The sequence below is a fragment of the Zonotrichia albicollis genome, chromosome 4, assembly GCF_047830755.1.
Source record: "Zonotrichia albicollis isolate bZonAlb1 chromosome 4, bZonAlb1.hap1, whole genome shotgun sequence".
Lineage (NCBI taxonomy): Eukaryota > Metazoa > Chordata > Aves > Passeriformes > Passerellidae > Zonotrichia > Zonotrichia albicollis.
In genome coordinates, this window is record NC_133822.1 from 54,096,506 (window position 1) to 54,115,414 (window position 18,909).

Below are 18,909 nucleotides of genomic sequence, written 5' to 3' on the forward strand. Positions count from 1 at the left end.
TCATAATTTGATAATTACTTTTATACTGATTCAGTAAGAATGCAACACATTACCAGATAAATGTGTAACACTGCTTGACAATTTAAAAAATAAATTAAATCAAGATCAGAATTAAAAATCAAGTCCAATTCTGTCCTAAGAGACAAAACAACTAACTTCATGAATCAATAGGCAAAGACTGAATAGTCTGGTAGAGCTTTTGCTTTCAGACTTCTTCATAGCAATGACAGAGTGGATTTGGTTTACACAGAAAAATCAGTGTAACAGTAAAGACAAGCAAACTGGAAAATTCTGCGACACATGAATTCAGTATTTTTCTTTGTTTTTCTTCTTCATTAATGTATTTGAAAAGAACTATACACTCACCATTGACATGCAAATTTCTCGCTGTCTATCTCTACTATTCCTGGAGGCGGAGCAACATGTGGTGCTGTCCTAGAGGCTGTAGAGAACACAAAAAAAACCCCACAAAACATGCTGAAATGTTTTTTGTCCTCCTGAATGAAGCATTTCATGACATCCACTGGTACATGCCAGTAAGGATGTCTCCAGCTAAGGCAAGCCACAAAGGTGCCCACTGCAGACTACAGAGCTGCACTACAGTTTACCAAAGTGAAGCAGGGCTTGCCAGGGCCAGAGTCATTGCTGAAGTGCAATCACAGGAGTGCACCCAGTGAACAGCTGCTTCCAGACCCATGGTCGTGATCTCAGCACTTTGCAGTACTGAGCATGACTTTAAAGTGGCACAATACTCCACCAAAACAGGCACAAATACACAGCAATTATTTTTCCAGCTCTTAAGTGGATGCAAATATAATGCAAAGGATCTTGTAGCAATGCCACAACAGTTCATCCTATTCACTCTTGTTCACCCCCTCAGTTACATTCTCTCCCAGCCATTTTTTGCTGTAGTATCTACACCCATTCCAAAAACAGCACGCTTAGACATGCCAACCAGTCTGCTCCAATGGCTGTTTCTCAGTAACTTACTAAGAATAGTTACAATTTGGTTCCCATAACAAGAAACTGTTTAGAACCTTCAAGAGTGTATCTATCTCACCTCATCTCTGCAATTCTACCAAATAATTTATGTTACTGCCCAATAATACCCAGTGTAAAATGTAACATAAAATGGACCTCTAATTCTCCGAAAATTGTGGGAACAATCTAGAATAGATACTTTTTCTTTCCAGTGAACAAGTTAAAATAAGCAATGTTTGTCACTTTCAGAGAATTTTCAGATTAGCAACTGAAAAACATTAAAATTCTTTCAAAGCTTGTTTCACAACAGTTTTGGCTAACATAGCTTTGGCTAACATAGTGTATTTTCTTTGTGAATGTTTGAAAAAGAGATATATGTTATGCACAACCTTACACTTATTTATGCAAACTAATCAGACATCTAGAGAAGATAAAAATCACAGATCATAAATTTTATACAACACTGTGTTCTCTTGCAGTGATACTCACCTGGGACACCTGCTGCATGAGCCTGTGAAGAACCATGATCCATTACCTGTGGTCTGACATCAAGTATTCCTTGCTGGCTAACACACTGATGTTCAATGAGCTTTACAGCAGTAAGAGCATCAGGTCCAAACATCTGGATGTCCATAGAAACCAGACATACTAACGTATCTAAAGTATTGAATGTAAAACCAACAATGACATTAGGACAACAAGACAAATGCTGTTGGAACATACTGATTTGCTTTAAAATTGCCATGTGCTGAAAGGGAACAAGTCTTTGCATGCTTCTGTAGGTTTTTTTTTTTGGTTTTTTTAAACACATTTTGTGGCATTAAAAAAAAATTTAGAATTTTTAGCATCATCAATTCCTTGAGGACACAATGAAGAGATTTAGAAAATTCCATCCCCATGCTGTGTGCTCTCACACACACACAAGCAAGCCACATTTTTAAGAATATGTCATGGTCAGTGGTTAAGTCTTTTTTCTTACTTAAGCGAGAGAAGAAACAAATTTTGCTTCTCCCTTACCTATGCTCTTCTCTACTTTAGCAATCTTTGAGCAGGCCACTTCTCCCATTTCTGTGAGCATGTATAGCACCTCAAGTGCTGAGATTACAAGCAGCACATCTGGTAGTGTAAGATGACATATGATCTCTTTATAGGATTCTTGATCCACATATTCACAAATTAAGACACCATTATCTTCAGCCTTACAAAGATTTGCCAAGATTTCCATGCCTGAAGAACAAATACAAAATAGTTTCAAACAGCAATAATTATAATTCTGATAAGAAAACAAGAATAGCTAGAGATCTTACCTCTCATTTTTAAAAACCTATCCCTTGACATGAGGCATTTTGTAACAGTGTGGAACATTAGATGAGTAGTTTTGAAATCAACAGGATCCAAAAGAAGCTGAGGAGAAAGAAAAAGAATTACTAACACTATCCACATAGTGCTAATGGCTCAAATATTCAATTTGCTTATCAAAATATAAGGCTCAGAAGGATTTAAGTGCAGCATACATAAATTTCACTCATGTTCATAAAAACTGAACCACATGAGCTTTTGATTGTACCTAGCATTTTGAGTCCCCTCCTCCTTTTCTGCTCTGAAGCAGCAATCTAATCTACACTTTCCAGTGCTCAGAATAAGGAAAAATAACTTTCTTATCAGGCAGTCAACAGTATACACAAACGGATTCTAATACCCAACAAAGACCAGAACTTGAGTAACAAAACATACTCCTTCCCAGATGCTATCCCATTCATTCTTCTTGTTTCTATTTCTGCTTCTCAACTAGAGATCCCAGGCATAAGTAACATTCTTTCTCACTCAAAAGTTAAGTTTGGTACATGGCAAATGAAAAACACCATCTTTTCTTTCAATATTTAATAGTGGACCAATACTTCTAATCTTATTCCTGGCTAGTATCCATTTTACTTAAATTTTTATGCTATATTTTAAAATATAAGGACTATCTGAATATACTTCCTATAAAAATCCATAAATCCATATAATTTTCTGCACAATAATATGACATACCGAAATAGCATATTTTATAACATTCAAACCTCTCTCTCAAAATAAAAAAAAGGAAGAAAAAAAAAAAGATGCCTCACATGATTCTAGCAGCACACCCATTTGCCTGTGACTAGTTTACACAAAGTACAGTATACAGGACATAAAATCCTCTAAAACCCTCTTTCTAAACACACTGTTTTGAAGTTATGACTAAAGGTTTATAAAGTGAAGAAGCAAGCATACAGACTGCAGAACTTAACAAATTAGTTTCTTCTCTTTGGGAAACTAAACTGAAAATTATACTTTATGAATATCTTCTTATCTCCCCACATCATCAGTCTTCTTCACACAATTCCATTTTAGCAAATGGACACATACAGTCGTATTTTAGTTTTGGCTCTGAACACTTGTTTTCAAAATGCCGATTACAAGTTTAGAGAATAATTTGTTTCCTTCACCATCCAATGATAAAAAAAAAGAATTTCATTGACACTACTGCTTTTATCAATTTATATCTGACTTTTTCTGTTTGAAAGCACATTACCTCTGCTGCAATATTTCCCAGTGTGTCAAGCCCCAACTGCCGTAGAGAAATAAAGTGACTGTGAGCAGAGAGTAGCAGGAACCGAAGACAAGTACGATTAGCTGCCAGAAGTTTAACATTTCCCTCTTCAAAAGAAAGATTTCGTAAAATCACTGCTATCTGAAGTACCCGCTGCCCTTCAATATCATTAATGCCCAATTTGCGAGGTGGATGAAATAAGGATTCCCAAATCCATTCTTCTGATGGAATATCTATGAAGTAAATAAATATATATTAGTCCTTCCTTTGCTCAATTTACCAACATGCATGTATTAAGATTAGTCAAGATGTCTCACCTTGAGATTTGCTTCTGTCAGAAATTAGATCACGAACTTCAATATCCTCAACAATATCCTTCCAAAACTGAAGAAAGAATTAAAAATACTTAATTTCTAGGGGCTATTTCTTAAAATATTAATTACTTGTATTTCTATTATGTTAAAATATTGAAATAATATTTAAATATTATAAATTTTTCCCTTCAAGCACCGAAGTATGCAGTCATGATCAACCAACACTAGCACAGAAGTGTTTTGCTGAAGAACATACTGCAACTATGGGGCAGTTTTCCATATATCATTAGAAACACAGCAATTCCAAATGGAAAAAAGTACAGCTCATCATCCTTCATCTCCTACAAACAGTGATGACCTAAGGCAGAATAAAGTGACTCCTCCCACTCTCAACAGATCTTAAGACTCCTGCAAGAAGTTACTATTAGGATAGACTTTTTAAAGCTGCTGCTGTGTTTCCTACTTCATCATAACACACTAAAAAGAGAGAAACAACCACCATTATTACAAAAAACCTTTATAAATATAACCAAAGCAGAACACTTCAGCAGACTGGAATTCAAATTACTTTACAAACTTATGGCCTGGTCTGTAAATTGTTGTTTTGTTGCTAGTCCTGCTGAAATTCAACAATTAATCAATGAATTAAGTTTTGCAAACTAATAAAAATACACAGTGTGATGTATAATAATATAAAAATATATAATGATATATGCATTCTAATGTGTGTATCTGAACAAAGATATAAACCTTCCTTTGACTAATAAAAATTTGTACATTTCTTTGACTCACTAATGAAATACCATTCCTCTTTTGATTATAATCACAGAATAAAACCACCAATAAATCTGGATAAAAAGGGGAGGATGGGAAGTACAACCAGCTGAACAGCAGGAGAAATTTTGCTATGCAAATGTAATTACTAAATTACAGCATTCATACCAAGCTTGACACTACTATTTTCTTGACAAATACAATACTACAGATTTTCTAAATTGGAAGGAAAAGAATTTTATTTTCACTGCAATGTTGCTAAATGGTGTCCAAGTACTGTTTAGTAAAGAGGATTTACTTGCACAGAAAGGATTATTACCTCATTTTAACAAAGACAAGAACAGTCAGAAAAAAATCTTAACTTCTTACTGTTTGTGACAAATAGATTTTTCTAATTAATACTGAAGCTATCACAAAGATCCACAGAAGACGAAGGCATGCAGGCAAAATTCTATTACAAGGGAACAGGTGTAACATGGCAATTTTTTTTTTCTTCCCTCCAAAGGAACAGCAAAAGTGGAAAGGAACAATGAAGGTTTCTGGGCTTCATTTGAAAAACACACAGCACAAAGGCAACAAAACATCAGTTCAGCATCCCAAGCAGTTATTTATTCCCTACTATGAAGGACACCTGCAATCTGATACAACATATTAACAGAAATAAAAAAGATGGTGTAAAAGAAATGGACTTTATCACTAGTTATTTATATATATATATTTTTAAAAAATGTACTGCTAATAGAAACAAAGCTAAAACCTGGAAGCAACCACACAGAGCTTCCTGACATCCAGATACTAAGATGTAATAGACAAAGGTAAAGAACTTGATTCCCATTCACAGTCTGATCACTGTCAGTACCCAAGTTCCTTTGGAAAAAAATGCAAAGGATTATACAGAATCCACTGCAAATAAGATCAACCAAATGGCTGTCCATAAAAGCAATGGAGATGTAGCCCACAAAACAAAATGTACCAATGGTATGATGACTTATTGTTCAAGAAAAATATGAGAGACCTGGAGTAACGTCAGCTTGACAGATTACTCTGAGAGACAAGGAAAGTGATGTTTGAAAAGTATTTCAGGTATTTAAGTGCATAAGGATCTCTGCACACTATCTGAGAAAGATTCAGAGGATAAACGCACAGTAAATGAAAAGAAAATTATATTTATAGAAAGAAGTTGGGCAACAAAATTTCAAAAATCACAAAATAAAGAAGAAAATCAGAGAAGTAAGTAAGGCACAAGAACTGCTTGTATGTGAATTTTTGAGCTCTACAGCTAGAGGAGGCCTCAAGTAGTTCAAGAACATGAAATGCAAATAATTTGACTGAAGTAAACAGAGACGAACGGTGCGTGAAGAAATGTAATGCAATTTCTCAGACACTACACATCAGACACTGAGTAGCTGCTGGAGACACGAAAGAAATACCTGGAAAAACAGCTAAATCTATCAGAAAATAAACATACTACATAAACAAATCACTCTTGAAAGTGAACTATACTCCCAAGTGAACCTAGGTAACATGAGGACATTCAAAGCTAAGTGAAACAGACAAAAATAGGAAAAGAGGAGAAAACATCTGAGCAGGATGCCACCAGAGCTTGGGGATGGGGACAACAAAACAAACAAGGAGACACACAAGACGACTGGCTAAATGCCAGTTGTTCCAATCCCTAAGTAAGGACACACAGTCATCCCTGCTAACTAGACATTTAAGCTTATTGGGAGCATGAGGAAAAATCAAGAGGGGAGAATGCCACAAATTAACATAGCTGTAAGAGACAACAGCAGGTTCAACTTAAATAATACTCCTATTTGGACAATAAGTGGAACAGATTTACTGACCAGTAAAAACATTTGATTCAGTTTAGAAGTAATTTATGTAAAAAGTGAGAAGATATGTCCTGCTGCCCTTAAGATAATGAAAAATATAACTTTTTCAAACAGTCTTATGTAATGCAGTAAGGACTGGGGGGGAAGCTAAAGAAAAAAGAAAAGAAAGGTAATTGATTCTCTTGAAGTTTAGTATAAAGAAACACATTGCTTTTTATCTTCACCTTCAAGTGACAGATCAGTGATACTGGAGGACACCACTAGCACCAAAATGAACAAACAGAAAAAATGAAGTTTAAAAAAACAAGATAATATGAACAGTGAAAGGAGTAACTTACTTAATAGCTGGGTTTTTTTCTTAAAACTGCAAAAGCACATTTAAAAACACCTAAAAGCAAACACCAAAACCAGACACACAACGTCTGTGCTGACAACCAAATATCTCTCTGCTACGTCAGGAAGCTCCCATGCCTCCCCCAACTTCTGTTTTGACATAACTACAGCTGCAACACAAAATAAATTACTTCCAGCAGTAAGGTCAAACAAATGCTTGCAGTGAGATGCTCTGAAAAAATCTGAATTCCTGGCATTAGAGATACTTTTACATGTGATGTCAAGTTTTTCACATGCTTTCTGAGTATTTCTGCCATGCTGTCAGCAGTATTTCACTACAGAATGGTACTACATATGTTGTAATGTCTAAAAATAGATCTTGGAGAGCATCCAAGATTTTATTAGTAAACCTTATTGCAGTTACAGGGGTTCTACTTAAAACTTGGTTAAAACATTTATAAGAACCACCTGCCCTTATAACAATTACTTAAATTTATATAATCAATATGTAATACATTAGAATACTGTATAATTTCAGATGTTTACAGAGTGAGACATGGTGCTTGCTGCTGCTCTGGATCAGCAACAGTCTGTGATAGCTTAGTGGGAAGTAAGAGCTAAGTGCTTCAAAAAAACCCAACCAACCAACCCACTACCTACAGTACTTCTGGACATACTTTTTCAGTGGAAAAGGGAAATCTTGAAGATTATGAAACATTAATTTTTACACTTAATTTTGGCACACTTGAATCTCATTTACAAGTCCATATAATCACAAATATGAGAGCTTAGCTTTCTTGGTTTTAAGTTTACTTAGGAAATTTTGATTAGGCAATCTTTACACTGGTATTTCAACAATACTTATCAATTAACAAAAACTACTATGGTCCAGCTTGTTCCCAAACTGAGTTACATAAAAACAAAACAAAAGATAAATGGAGACAGCTCCCAACAAATATTGTTCTGTAATACAGGCATGATATTGCAGAATATAAAACAATTATGGAATTGAGCAGAAATCTCCCTTAATGAGGAACTCTGAAGATTATCTCTTCATATTTTTATTTAATAAAAAGCATAAGGTATCCAAATATATTTTAATCTAGCTTTCTTCTACTTTAGCCACATAAATCATCACTTGTAATTCAAGAAATCACATATCATAGTAAATATGCTGAAATATCAAATCTGTTTCATCTATAATGCATGCTCTTATTCACCTAAAAAAGCTCATCTAGAATAAATAACCATTTGTACAAAGAAACTTTAATTCTATTTTTACTTCATTTCACTGCTTGTACAGTAGCTCATGCCCTCTAGTGGAAAGATTTAAAAAGCCTTCTGCAAAAATAAGTTTAAAGTACTATTAAATACTATTAAAGTATTTCTCACAGCTTCTTATGCTTTGATCTTAATTTTTATAATTCAGAATGTTCCTTTACTGATCATCACAGTTCACAACGAAACCCAACCCAGCATTGTTGCCTCTTGGTAAATATACTGCCCAACATCCCTTTTCTTCACACACATTAGTTTCCTTATAAAAAGAAACATAGAAACTTTTGTTCATTTCCTATACCTATTTTTTTCTTAATACACTTCTTCCTACTCATCCCAACATTTTAAGACAACTGTGACACAGTGTCCTATTATATTTAAATCAAAGGAATGAAGTTGAGAGTAATTTTAAGGACATATGCTAGTGTATCTCAGAACTTACAATCTTTTTAAAGGATTTGATGTCCACCACATGCAGTACAAAATTACTGTAGTAATTTTTGATTTACCTTAACAAAATCTCTATCAGTTTTCTCCTTCCACTCTTCTCCAAATACGGCAGAAAATGATCCTAAAGCTTTAAGCACAAAAAGCATATTTTAGTGAAGTCTTTAAAAATGAACATTTTTATTAATCCACAAACTAAATAAAGATTCAAGAACACTATAGACTCTTCCCGTGTTTCCTTTTGATCTTAAAAATACTGCAGGAACCAGCTGAAATGTCTGTTGTCATTTAATTAACAGCTATTGCAAATTTACAGTGTAAACTGAAAGTAAGGAGTTCATAAGGAAAGGCCTAGTTTGTGAATCCTGTAAAAAAAAGAAAAACTTTTCCAGGAGAAAAACTTCTCCATGGGAAACTTTTCCAGAGTTCTTTTCCAAGAGCCAAGTTGACTGGTGTGTTTTCACCCTCACATCAAGAGCTGTTTTCCATGTGCGCTGTGTAAGCACAAACACTACTGCAGTAATGAAACAAATTCCCACTCATGTTTTCTAAAAAATAGCAGTAAGATTTTGACAATGCTCAATTCAAACTCAATATTTAACCAAGACCAGTAATAGATGCTCTTGGCTGTTTGACTGAGCCACTACCACAGCTTTTGTAATCATCACTCCATGAAAGCAGTTACGACTCAGTCAATCTGATTCAAATGCTGAGTCAATCTAAAAATACTCTCTTGCAATAGTTCTATAATGAACTAATGACACATTTCAGTTAAACATTTTCGTTCATGTTTTCTTATTTTGTACAAAATGCTACAAATCTCAATTCCAAGACCACATGAGCTTTCAATTCACAGAATCCAAACCAAGGCCTTATGCAGCTCTCCAAGCTGAATATACTTTATAACCCTCAAACCCCTGTGGTTGCCCCATGACCTGCAATCCAACTGTCATCCTGAAGTTTAGGAGGGAACTGGAGAGAAGCTGATGACATATTTTATTACCTAAAAACCATTATAAATAATAACAATTATAAAACCTTAATTATAGACAAGAAAAATCTAAAACCTGTATTAAATAAAGTTAATCAGCTATTTTTTATTGCCACCTAACATTACTCTGGTAGGATTTTCATAATGGCTGAATTTACTAACTAGAGAACTCATTTATTTCAGCATGAAACCTGGCAGATTTACCTTTCTTATTTATACTATAAAACCACATCAATATTTCAAATTGAAGTTTCATGCTTCAAAAATAAGTAAACATACCCCTGCTGTTTCTTTCCCCCCTTTGTCCCAATTAGTCCTTCTAATGCTGCTAGGACATTTTCCCGGATTTATCCAGAAGAGACACAATCATGTACTATAAAAATGAAGTTTTTCCCAGATAATGAAAACAGTGAGCTTATTATATGCTCATCATTCCTCCCAGCTTTACCTCAAATATTTTTCAAAAAACACTAAACAGGACAAGCTACGGAATAAATTTGTTCTTCAAGTTAAGAGCTCCAGAAAACACCGTCTGCTCATAGAACATAAAAAAAATTCCTTAAATAGCAATACATAATTAAATTATTTGCAAATTCCTAAATCAATAGAAGTTTCATCAAGAGAACATGGGAGTGATGGTAACCTCAAAAATCTAGAGAGCAAGCATTCTGGAATCACACGGAGGACTAAGTTTCCCTTCCCTAGCTTCCTTTCAAATATTTTCCTTTGAAAGCACTTGTGCCTGGACTAGATGCAAACACTAAATGACCAAGTTCTAACCATATCTGAAGGACACTGAAAAATGTACAAATTTTTCAGAAAATTTGTAGAAAAAGCAAGAGAGAAGTTAGAAGACACTAATGCAATATTGAGGGGAGAACGGGAAAGCTACAAATCCTTATGTAAAAATGCCAATTATTAAAAAACCCAACTAAACTATATACAATGGCTAACACTGGCTCTTCCCCAGCATTTTAAATCAGAATCTTTGACATCCCATACTATGTTTGTGCTTACACATGCAAAGGAGATTTCTACTCAAACAAATATGATCGTTTACATTATCAGACTTAATTATGCTCGGCTGAAAAGGCTCATTTGAGCAATTTTTTCTGGAAGTTATTTCTGAATTTCAGTATTAAAAAACCAACCAACAACCAACCAACCAAAAAACCCCACAAAACCAACCAACCAACCAACCCACCCACCCACAAACAAAAACGAAACCCAAATTCACAAACAAATAAACAAACATAAACAGCAAAACATTAAAACCAAACCAAACTGAAAAAGCTCAGCACATAAACATGGTAAATACTTCCTCCTCATCACCCCAAGATAAAAGCTATACTGTTATGATTTTACAATGGTTTAGGTTAATTTATGTTTTGCTCCTCTCTTGACAGGAGGCCATTAACAAGGAATTATTAGGCATGGAGGCATTTCTTTCACACTGAAAAAAATCTGAAGAATTTATTTGACATACTTTAGTATTTTGAAGGTATCAACCCTCATTTAAAACTTATGTGCCAACATATTAAGTAATTCTGAAAATCTGATTAATACTTTTCTCCCCTGAGTTTTATAACCTGAATTTCACTGCAGTTAAATGTGTAGTGAAGTATCAGGACAAAAATGTTAGCATGACATTGTTTTCAGACTACTTTGACTTAAATTTTAAATATGCACTGCCATTAAAAAAGAATTACAGAAACTCAGCATGGCCCTACAAATTCAAAAGGAAACAGTAATACACTACAAAGAGATGGAAATCCAATGCTGTAAATTTAGCATCCTGAACAACTGAACTTCACTATCAAAAAACTAATTCTTACATATCACTAACCTGTAAAATAGACTTTTAAGATTAACTAACTTAAAAGGTATTTGTTACATTTGATAAAACCTAAAAGGTATTTGTTACATTTGATAAAACCTGTAATCATAGACAAGAGGAAAAACTAGATATATTACTGTGAAGTAAGTTATTAACATTTTAATGATCATGAGTTGTGAAAGATGCTACAACAGGTATGGATGCTTTCTGTTGCAAAAATGTTGATGTATACTTACTGTCATCAAACACCCCAGCATTTGCAAGCAGTAAAGTGATGATTTTAGGGTCCTTTTCAAGCTGCATAACATGCTTGCTTTCATTTGAAAGAAGAGTACACACATTAATTGCAAAGTCCACTTCATTTGGGAGTCCAGATAACAGTGAAAGCACCAACTTATTATAGTCATTTGGTGAGTTTAAGTCCATAGACAGCCCATAGCTTTGACGAAGATAATCTAAAAAAAAAAAAAAAATACAATCAACAACATTTTCACAGCTACACTCAATCTTGAAATGATATATAAAGCAATATTATTGTAAGCAAGAATTTGGAAAAAGTTTGTTTATAAATTATTGCCGTTTTAAACAAGCTTTCACAGTATTCAATGTATTTTTTGTCTGGCAAAAACACAGAACCCATTTCACTTTGCTGTGTACCTTTCTAGTTACATATCAATTCCTCTGTCAGCTCCAGAATGCAACAACGTAGCCTGTTCTCCCACAGAAAAGCTTACAAAACAGAAGCTTTAATTAAAGCAGAATGGAATTGTAATACAATTTGAAGTCTATTTCTACACAACAAATTACACGTCCATTCCACAAAGCCCACCAGCTTCTGATTTAAAGCTTAAATAACTGTAGGCTCAATTCAAGTATTTGACTCTGTGGAGAAATTAGAGACTGAAAGAAACACACTGCAAATTTTCAAGGTAATTTTTTTCAAGACAAGTAACTACACAGCTCTACTAATTAGCAAGGATAATATTTATAAAGAGGAGAAATAGCTTATGGATTTTAATATTTGTTTTCTTCTGGTTCACAGTGGAAAGGTTTTTGAGTGTATTAAACTAATCATTTGAGTGTCCTACAGATTTGATGGTTTTAATACTATTGCAAATGTATCTATGCACTATTTCTGCAGCCTGTCAAAAACAAAAACAAAAAAAAAACAACCAAAAATGCACCCACACACATGAAGGAAATAGCACTTTCACTCTCAAGAATTTACCTGACACGCTGTGCTGCTGGTAGTTATAGGAAGTTGGAATTGCACCAATAGGAAGTTGTGGCTTTGGATTGCCTGGTTGTACCTCATCATCCTCCTCTCCAAAATGATGGACTTTTTCATACTTTTCTAGATAACTGAAATGAAATTATAAAAAAATGTGATTTTAGTGCAGCTACATCTTTTATTCCAAAAGCAGAACTTCCAAAGGAAGCAATCTAGAAACACGAAGATTTACTGGAAACAATAATCAAGATGCTGAAAAACAAATGCTGAGTCAGACTGACAACAGGTGACAGAGAAATGTAGATATGTGTAATTACTGCTTAATATACCAATTTTTTCACATTTTTCAAAAATGTTACTTAGATAAATTGCATCAAATTGCTCCCCGTTGCGCTAAGCCTGTTTTGCCCAAATCAACTTTTGCTACTCAAAGTAAGTCTGCAGGTGAAAGCATCATAAAAACTACTCTGTACTCTCTACCAACACATACACAACAGCAATACCAAGGTCAAGTCCAGAAAAAATACTTATTTCTTGTTGCCTTGTTTAAAGAGAAACTGCACACTAGGTCTTAACAACTACACAGGAGTAAGAGACTTCAGGGATTCCAAGGGCAGCAATTCAGGAACTTGAGAGCCATAACTGCAGCTAGTAACCACTGGAAATTCCTTTGAACCCCTTAAGAAAAAAAAAAACAACTGATGTACTGTACAAAAAATGGACTTTAAGCACAAAACCTATATATACAAAAAGTAAACAGTCAAGCAGTTTGATAAATTAATTACCTCAATGACAGTTAATTTAGTATTAGAAATGTAACTTTCAGAACCTTCTACACTCCAGTATATAAAGTCAATTTAAAATACCCATTGTAGCATTAACTTCACAGTGATATGTAGTTGAAAACCCTTCATGAAATTAAGGTCAAAGCTGCCTAAACATACAGATTTTAACTGTGCTGAAAAATGACAATGCCAGGTCAATAAAATAATAAAAATATTGTAAAATCAGAAAAGAATTTAAAACATTTATATTTCTCTTTGTATATGCTAAAATATTTACTATATGAGTAAGCTTTTGTATAATCTTTGCTAGTAGACACTGAAGTAATTAACTCACAGTAAATCAGAAAGATTTTAAGGAAATAGCATTCCCACTGACCTCTGAGGAATATTTCCCATTCATTAAATTAGTAATTATTTCATGAAGTGAGGTATCAATGACATAACCATACCATTAATGTGTTAGCAAACAATTTTTTTCTTAAGAAAAGGGCACATTTCAGAAGAAATGAAAGACATCAGAGCTAATAAGGCATGATGCTGTACTGTATCACATGCAAACACCATTCATGTCTGACTAGAGTTCAGGATATTCCAAGTACTACATATGCTATTGTTACATGAACCACTGCCAGAGTCCCCTCCTTATTACATAAACTCTTGAGTCAGTTAAGCAAAAATCTTCCTTGCAAGTCATTTGCTTTTAGGCTTTTGAAACGACTAAAAACTTACACTTAAATATGATTGCTTTTATATTTAAAATAAAAATACTTATTTATGTGAGTTAAACTTCAACCAAGTATCTGCACAGAAAGTAAAACCTTCTAAAACTGTTTTATCAGTTTTTAAAGTCATAACTCAACCCTGTTCTAAAATCTAAACCCTAAACTTTCTCTTCCCCTACATTTCCTTACCCTTTATCCCACTTCTCTCCTTTAGCTTACATCTTACATCTAGATGAATCAAATCTGCAATCCAATCAATTTTAATTAACAGAGCCTGTGCATTTATGGTCAAAACCAAAAAGAGCAGTTCAAAGACAGCCTGACCTTCCCGTTTTCTGTCCCATCACTCACTCTGCAGAGAGCTCATTCAGAAAAGTAGGAGGATTCTACATTGGCTTTCCAGTCATTTTTCAAACTGAGCAGGGGTCAGATGAATACTAGCTCTGGAGCAGGAGTACATAGCCAGGGATGCCACATGCACTGTTTCTACACTGGCAGAAGCTACACTGCTGTAACTTGTCTAGTAAAAGCTGGGGCTAGAGCTAATTTCCTTGTATTTGCTGGTCTGAGTCAAAGCCTGAGCTTAAAACAATTTCATTATTGAAATAAAATTTCACAGAAACATTTAATAAGATGAAGTAAAAATACCTATACAGAAACACATATGGTACTCAATCTGCAAATTATTCCGGACTTGTCCATTCTACCAGGACTGAACATCTATTTAAGCATTAAAAATATATATTGTATTATAATGTATATAATACAATATATATTTTTGTAATTGCATTTTGTAAAATGTAATTATGTAATTGTATTATATATTGTATATAATGCATAATAATGTATATATACATTGTAAAAATGTATATATCATAAAATAGCTCATGTTGTTCCATAGTGTTATATGGAGCATATACACTTAACCTTATACTTTTTATTAAAGCCATATTCCAGGAAAGCTGAACAATATGAATATCCTAAATGTTCTCCTCTGTTAATATCTAATTTATTAAAATGAGTTAAAACAGTTCCACTGAAAATAGAAAATTTCAAAGTTCAAGAATTTACTTCCTTTCTTCCCCCTCTGAAAAAAATGTAGGTACATACTAAAAGACCTCTGCAAACTAAAATGTTCATAATTTGTTCACTGTTGACAATGGTCATAAAGTTCTCACAAATGTCTTATTAAGCATTTAACAAGAAACCAGGACTCAAATTACTTTTAAGTGATGATCTAATCTTTCCCCATGCCAATGCAAGGATTGACTTCACTTTACTAAATTCTGAGCTCTTTATGTTGTTATTCAATTTACCCAGGTTCTACCTCTTCAAAGAAGGATCCTCCTTTCTTATCTCACCCCAAACTACCAAGTTTGACAAGGAAAAGTTGAAAACTTTACAAAATAAAGCCCTCAGTAATCCCAAAGCATCAGTTACAAATGCTAAACCCTGCCTTCCTCCCACCCCAAGAAAAACCCAAACCTCAAACCAAACAACAGAAATACATTCCCCACCTCTAACACACTTTATTCTCTTTAAGACACTTCTAGTATTCAGGAGGATGATGTCAATCCATTGTGTGTAACAGCACAGTAATACTAAATTTCAACGATAATAACCAGACTGTAATAGACTCTTCAGTATGATTCCTTTATGCTACAAAAGTACCAGCTGTTTACAGACAGCTGTACGGATCTCAATCCTCCAAACATTCCTTTTGTTTCCTGTAGAGAGAATGCACAGCCTGGAATTTCAGTGTAGAGAAGAAGCTTTATAAAATTAGCTTGTACAGGGGCTTTACTAGTCTTAAATTCTAATCTGAACAGTCTGGCATACAGCTACTATGCAAACAGCAGAGCAGTTCAGCATAAACACGTCTTGCTCTAAATACACAAGAAATTTAAAAATAATAAATGGAGCTTTTCTATTACTGAAACACAGTTGCGCAAATGCTCATATGTTATAATCAGTTGCAATGGCTAATTTCATGTTTCAAAACAACTTGGATCTGTAGTTATAGGCTAGAAAGGTATACTTTGGTCACAGAAAAAGGTTTTCAGGAATTCAGAATGCTTCCTTAATTTCACAAAGTCACAGGCAGTATACATCAGCAATATCAGTTTTCTGAACTTCTCTTTTAGTTTCAATACCAACTGAACAATTAGATCCCAACAAAGAAAGATGCAGCTATTATCTACAAAAAAGAATTAAAGCAACTAGCTAAATTCAAGACCAGAATTTAATTATTAATAAAGCAAACAATGTATATGGGATAGAAAAGTTTTTAAGAAGTGTTAAAAATCCCATTTAAGTACTATGTTGAAGCCTTGGTGAAGATGGAATATTAGGGAATACTTCCTGCTGTACCTGTTAAGAAAGATACTCCACACAGTTAGCATGGCACCCTGAACTGGTGTTACCAACGCGACACATGACACAAAATATTGAAGAAACTGAAATGCATTGAAACCCATTTACAGCCACTCTTGGCTTTTCAGCTTGGATCACTCCTCTGTTCAGAGAGGTTTAGCTTAAATTAAATAAAGAAATAAATGGAACAATAAATAAATTTTTTAAAAGCTACACACCCCAAACAAAACCAATACCATCACCACCCCCCAAAAGCAACAAAACACACTCACAGAGCTCTGGTGAATAGCCAGAACAGGATATGCCAAGTACTGAAAAATAGGAAAATACGTGGGCAACCAGAGACAGACATGTGCAGACCAGCTACTTTTTGAAGGGCAAGTAATTTTGATCTTTTCTGAAAATCTGAGTTACTTTCAGGATGTCTTGACTTGGAAATCAAAAGATCATATCTCTTTAAAAATCAAATTCATATTACTCATTCTGTTCCTCTGACAGCAGTAAGTCACTTTGTTCCATTCAAGTCTGTGAGAAAAAAGTTCTCTGAAGATGAGTAATACTTTTGTCCATGCAAAATACTTATTTAGTAATAACATAGGCTTTTATTCAGCCCAGTGATTTTTAGGCTTGTTTTCAGATATTTAGGAAAAAACTAACAAAAAGAAGCCCACACTAGGTACATCTAGGGGCATGTATAATTTTCTATAAACAGTAGCCCTGAATGGGCTTAGAGTATACCAGAAACTGGTTCATGTAACAGTATTAAACATCTGGCTCATTTGGATATTTTGGCTCCCTTTACCAGGAAACAATAAATGCACCAAAACATATATTAAGCTAATGTCTGGCAAAACACAACATGAACTATCACAGTCCAACTATCAGCTCCCTCCTCACCTTTTTACTCAGCTGAAGAGCAAGCAGGTACCATTTCTACCACAGCTCTCCACATCACCTTTTTTGGAACTGTATTTCTAACAGCATTGCTAGTGGGAGACTGACAGCATGACCTTGCACCATTTCTGTTTGCCTGAACACCACCCATCATGATGCAAGACAGACACTCTTCCTGCTCATTCACTTGTACTCCCTCTCCCTCTTTGCAATACTATTGCAATACTATCCTAGATAACCATGAGACAAAACCATGACTGTAATAAGGATTTCACACTATTGAATATTCCAATTTGTATTACTTTAAGTGAGAAGTGTTGCATATAGTCTCTCTTTGCCCCTAATTCAACATGACGCTTGTTCTAAACTCAGAAGGACTAAGGAACCCATGACAAATCATGAACTTGTGGTGCTAATCAAAAGCTGCAACCTTTTCAAAAATACACCATCTTTATTAGAAAATCCATTGCAGTCCTACAGCTTGAATCTATGCCTGATACAGTTACTTGAAAATCCAATCCATTTATGAAGCCTAACAGCAGGCAGTATTTTAATCCCATAGAAGGCTGTTTCTCAGCAAGGCCAAAGCATTTAAACTTGACTCTGCTGCTGGCACACACAGTGGAGACTGGTGCCACATACTGCAATGAAAATCCTGCTTAGAACTTAACAATGCTGTTGCTGCAGCTGCCCCAAGTAATGTACCACTCATTTACTCATCCCATAGATGTTCACTTACTAAATTCCTATCCCAAGAATTATCATAAGTAGTTTCTGAAAATGGCAAACACAACAACTTGCTACAAGGCTCTGCTCAAACTTTTAGTGTGCACCAACAAACTGCCTCAAATTTGATTTCATGTCTAAGTGTTTTGCCAGTGTCACCAACAATCTTTTCAGGTTGGGTTTTTTTTCTCCCCCTGGCCCTGAGGGCACCACGAATTCCAATTCAACAGTTAAACCCAATTATTGTCAGAACTGATGCTTGCAGCTGAATCCTTCAACAACAACAATTTGCATTTTCCATCTTCACCTTGTCTACCTCAGAAACTGACTATCTCACATAAGGCTTCCAGTGAAACATGGCACATGTGATGCTCAGCATTGTTTGTTTGATTTCTGGTTTGTTGTGACCACCTAATAGGACAGGCTGACAGATCAAGACTCTCAGTGCTGTACTTGGCCAGCATGGCAGACAAATATGAAACTCCAACAGCTGTGCTTTTCAAACACCTGGTGGAGCGTCCCACAGCGTGCACGCTGGATACTGTCCCAACCAGGCTGCACTGGCCTCTTTGGAATGAGGTCCCATGTGGGCCCATGAGACCATACACACCGTACCAGGGGTTCTACCATCCAGCCTCCACCCTGACAGGCTCTGTCACACTTCAGGAGAATTGTGTGCAAACTCAGAAGGCCTTGTGCAGATAAAACAGCCCCAGCCTGTTATACACAATCACATACAAAATATAATTGCATTTACATGGAATTTAAAGACGTTAAATTTCAGTGCCACATTTTGTAACACAAGACTACATG

The 18,909-nt window shown here is 34.8% G+C and overlaps 1 protein-coding gene across 1 annotated transcript in view; it reads right to left on the reverse strand.

Annotated features, from left to right (window-relative positions):
- Positions 1 to 18,909, reverse strand: part of ARID2 (AT-rich interaction domain 2) — a 98,549-nt gene that overhangs the window by 32,549 nt on the left and 47,091 nt on the right. The window contains exons 4-12 of the mRNA XM_026797039.2: positions 12,594 to 12,727; positions 11,602 to 11,820; positions 8,600 to 8,667; positions 3,874 to 3,940; positions 3,539 to 3,789; positions 2,289 to 2,385; positions 1,999 to 2,208; positions 1,471 to 1,638; positions 367 to 442 (exon numbers count right to left, since the gene is read on the reverse strand). Of these exons, the coding sequence (XP_026652840.1) occupies positions 367 to 442; positions 1,471 to 1,638; positions 1,999 to 2,208; positions 2,289 to 2,385; positions 3,539 to 3,789; positions 3,874 to 3,940; positions 8,600 to 8,667; positions 11,602 to 11,820; positions 12,594 to 12,727 (1,290 nt within the window). The remainder of the gene's footprint in view (positions 1 to 366; positions 443 to 1,470; positions 1,639 to 1,998; positions 2,209 to 2,288; positions 2,386 to 3,538; positions 3,790 to 3,873; positions 3,941 to 8,599; positions 8,668 to 11,601; positions 11,821 to 12,593; positions 12,728 to 18,909) is intronic.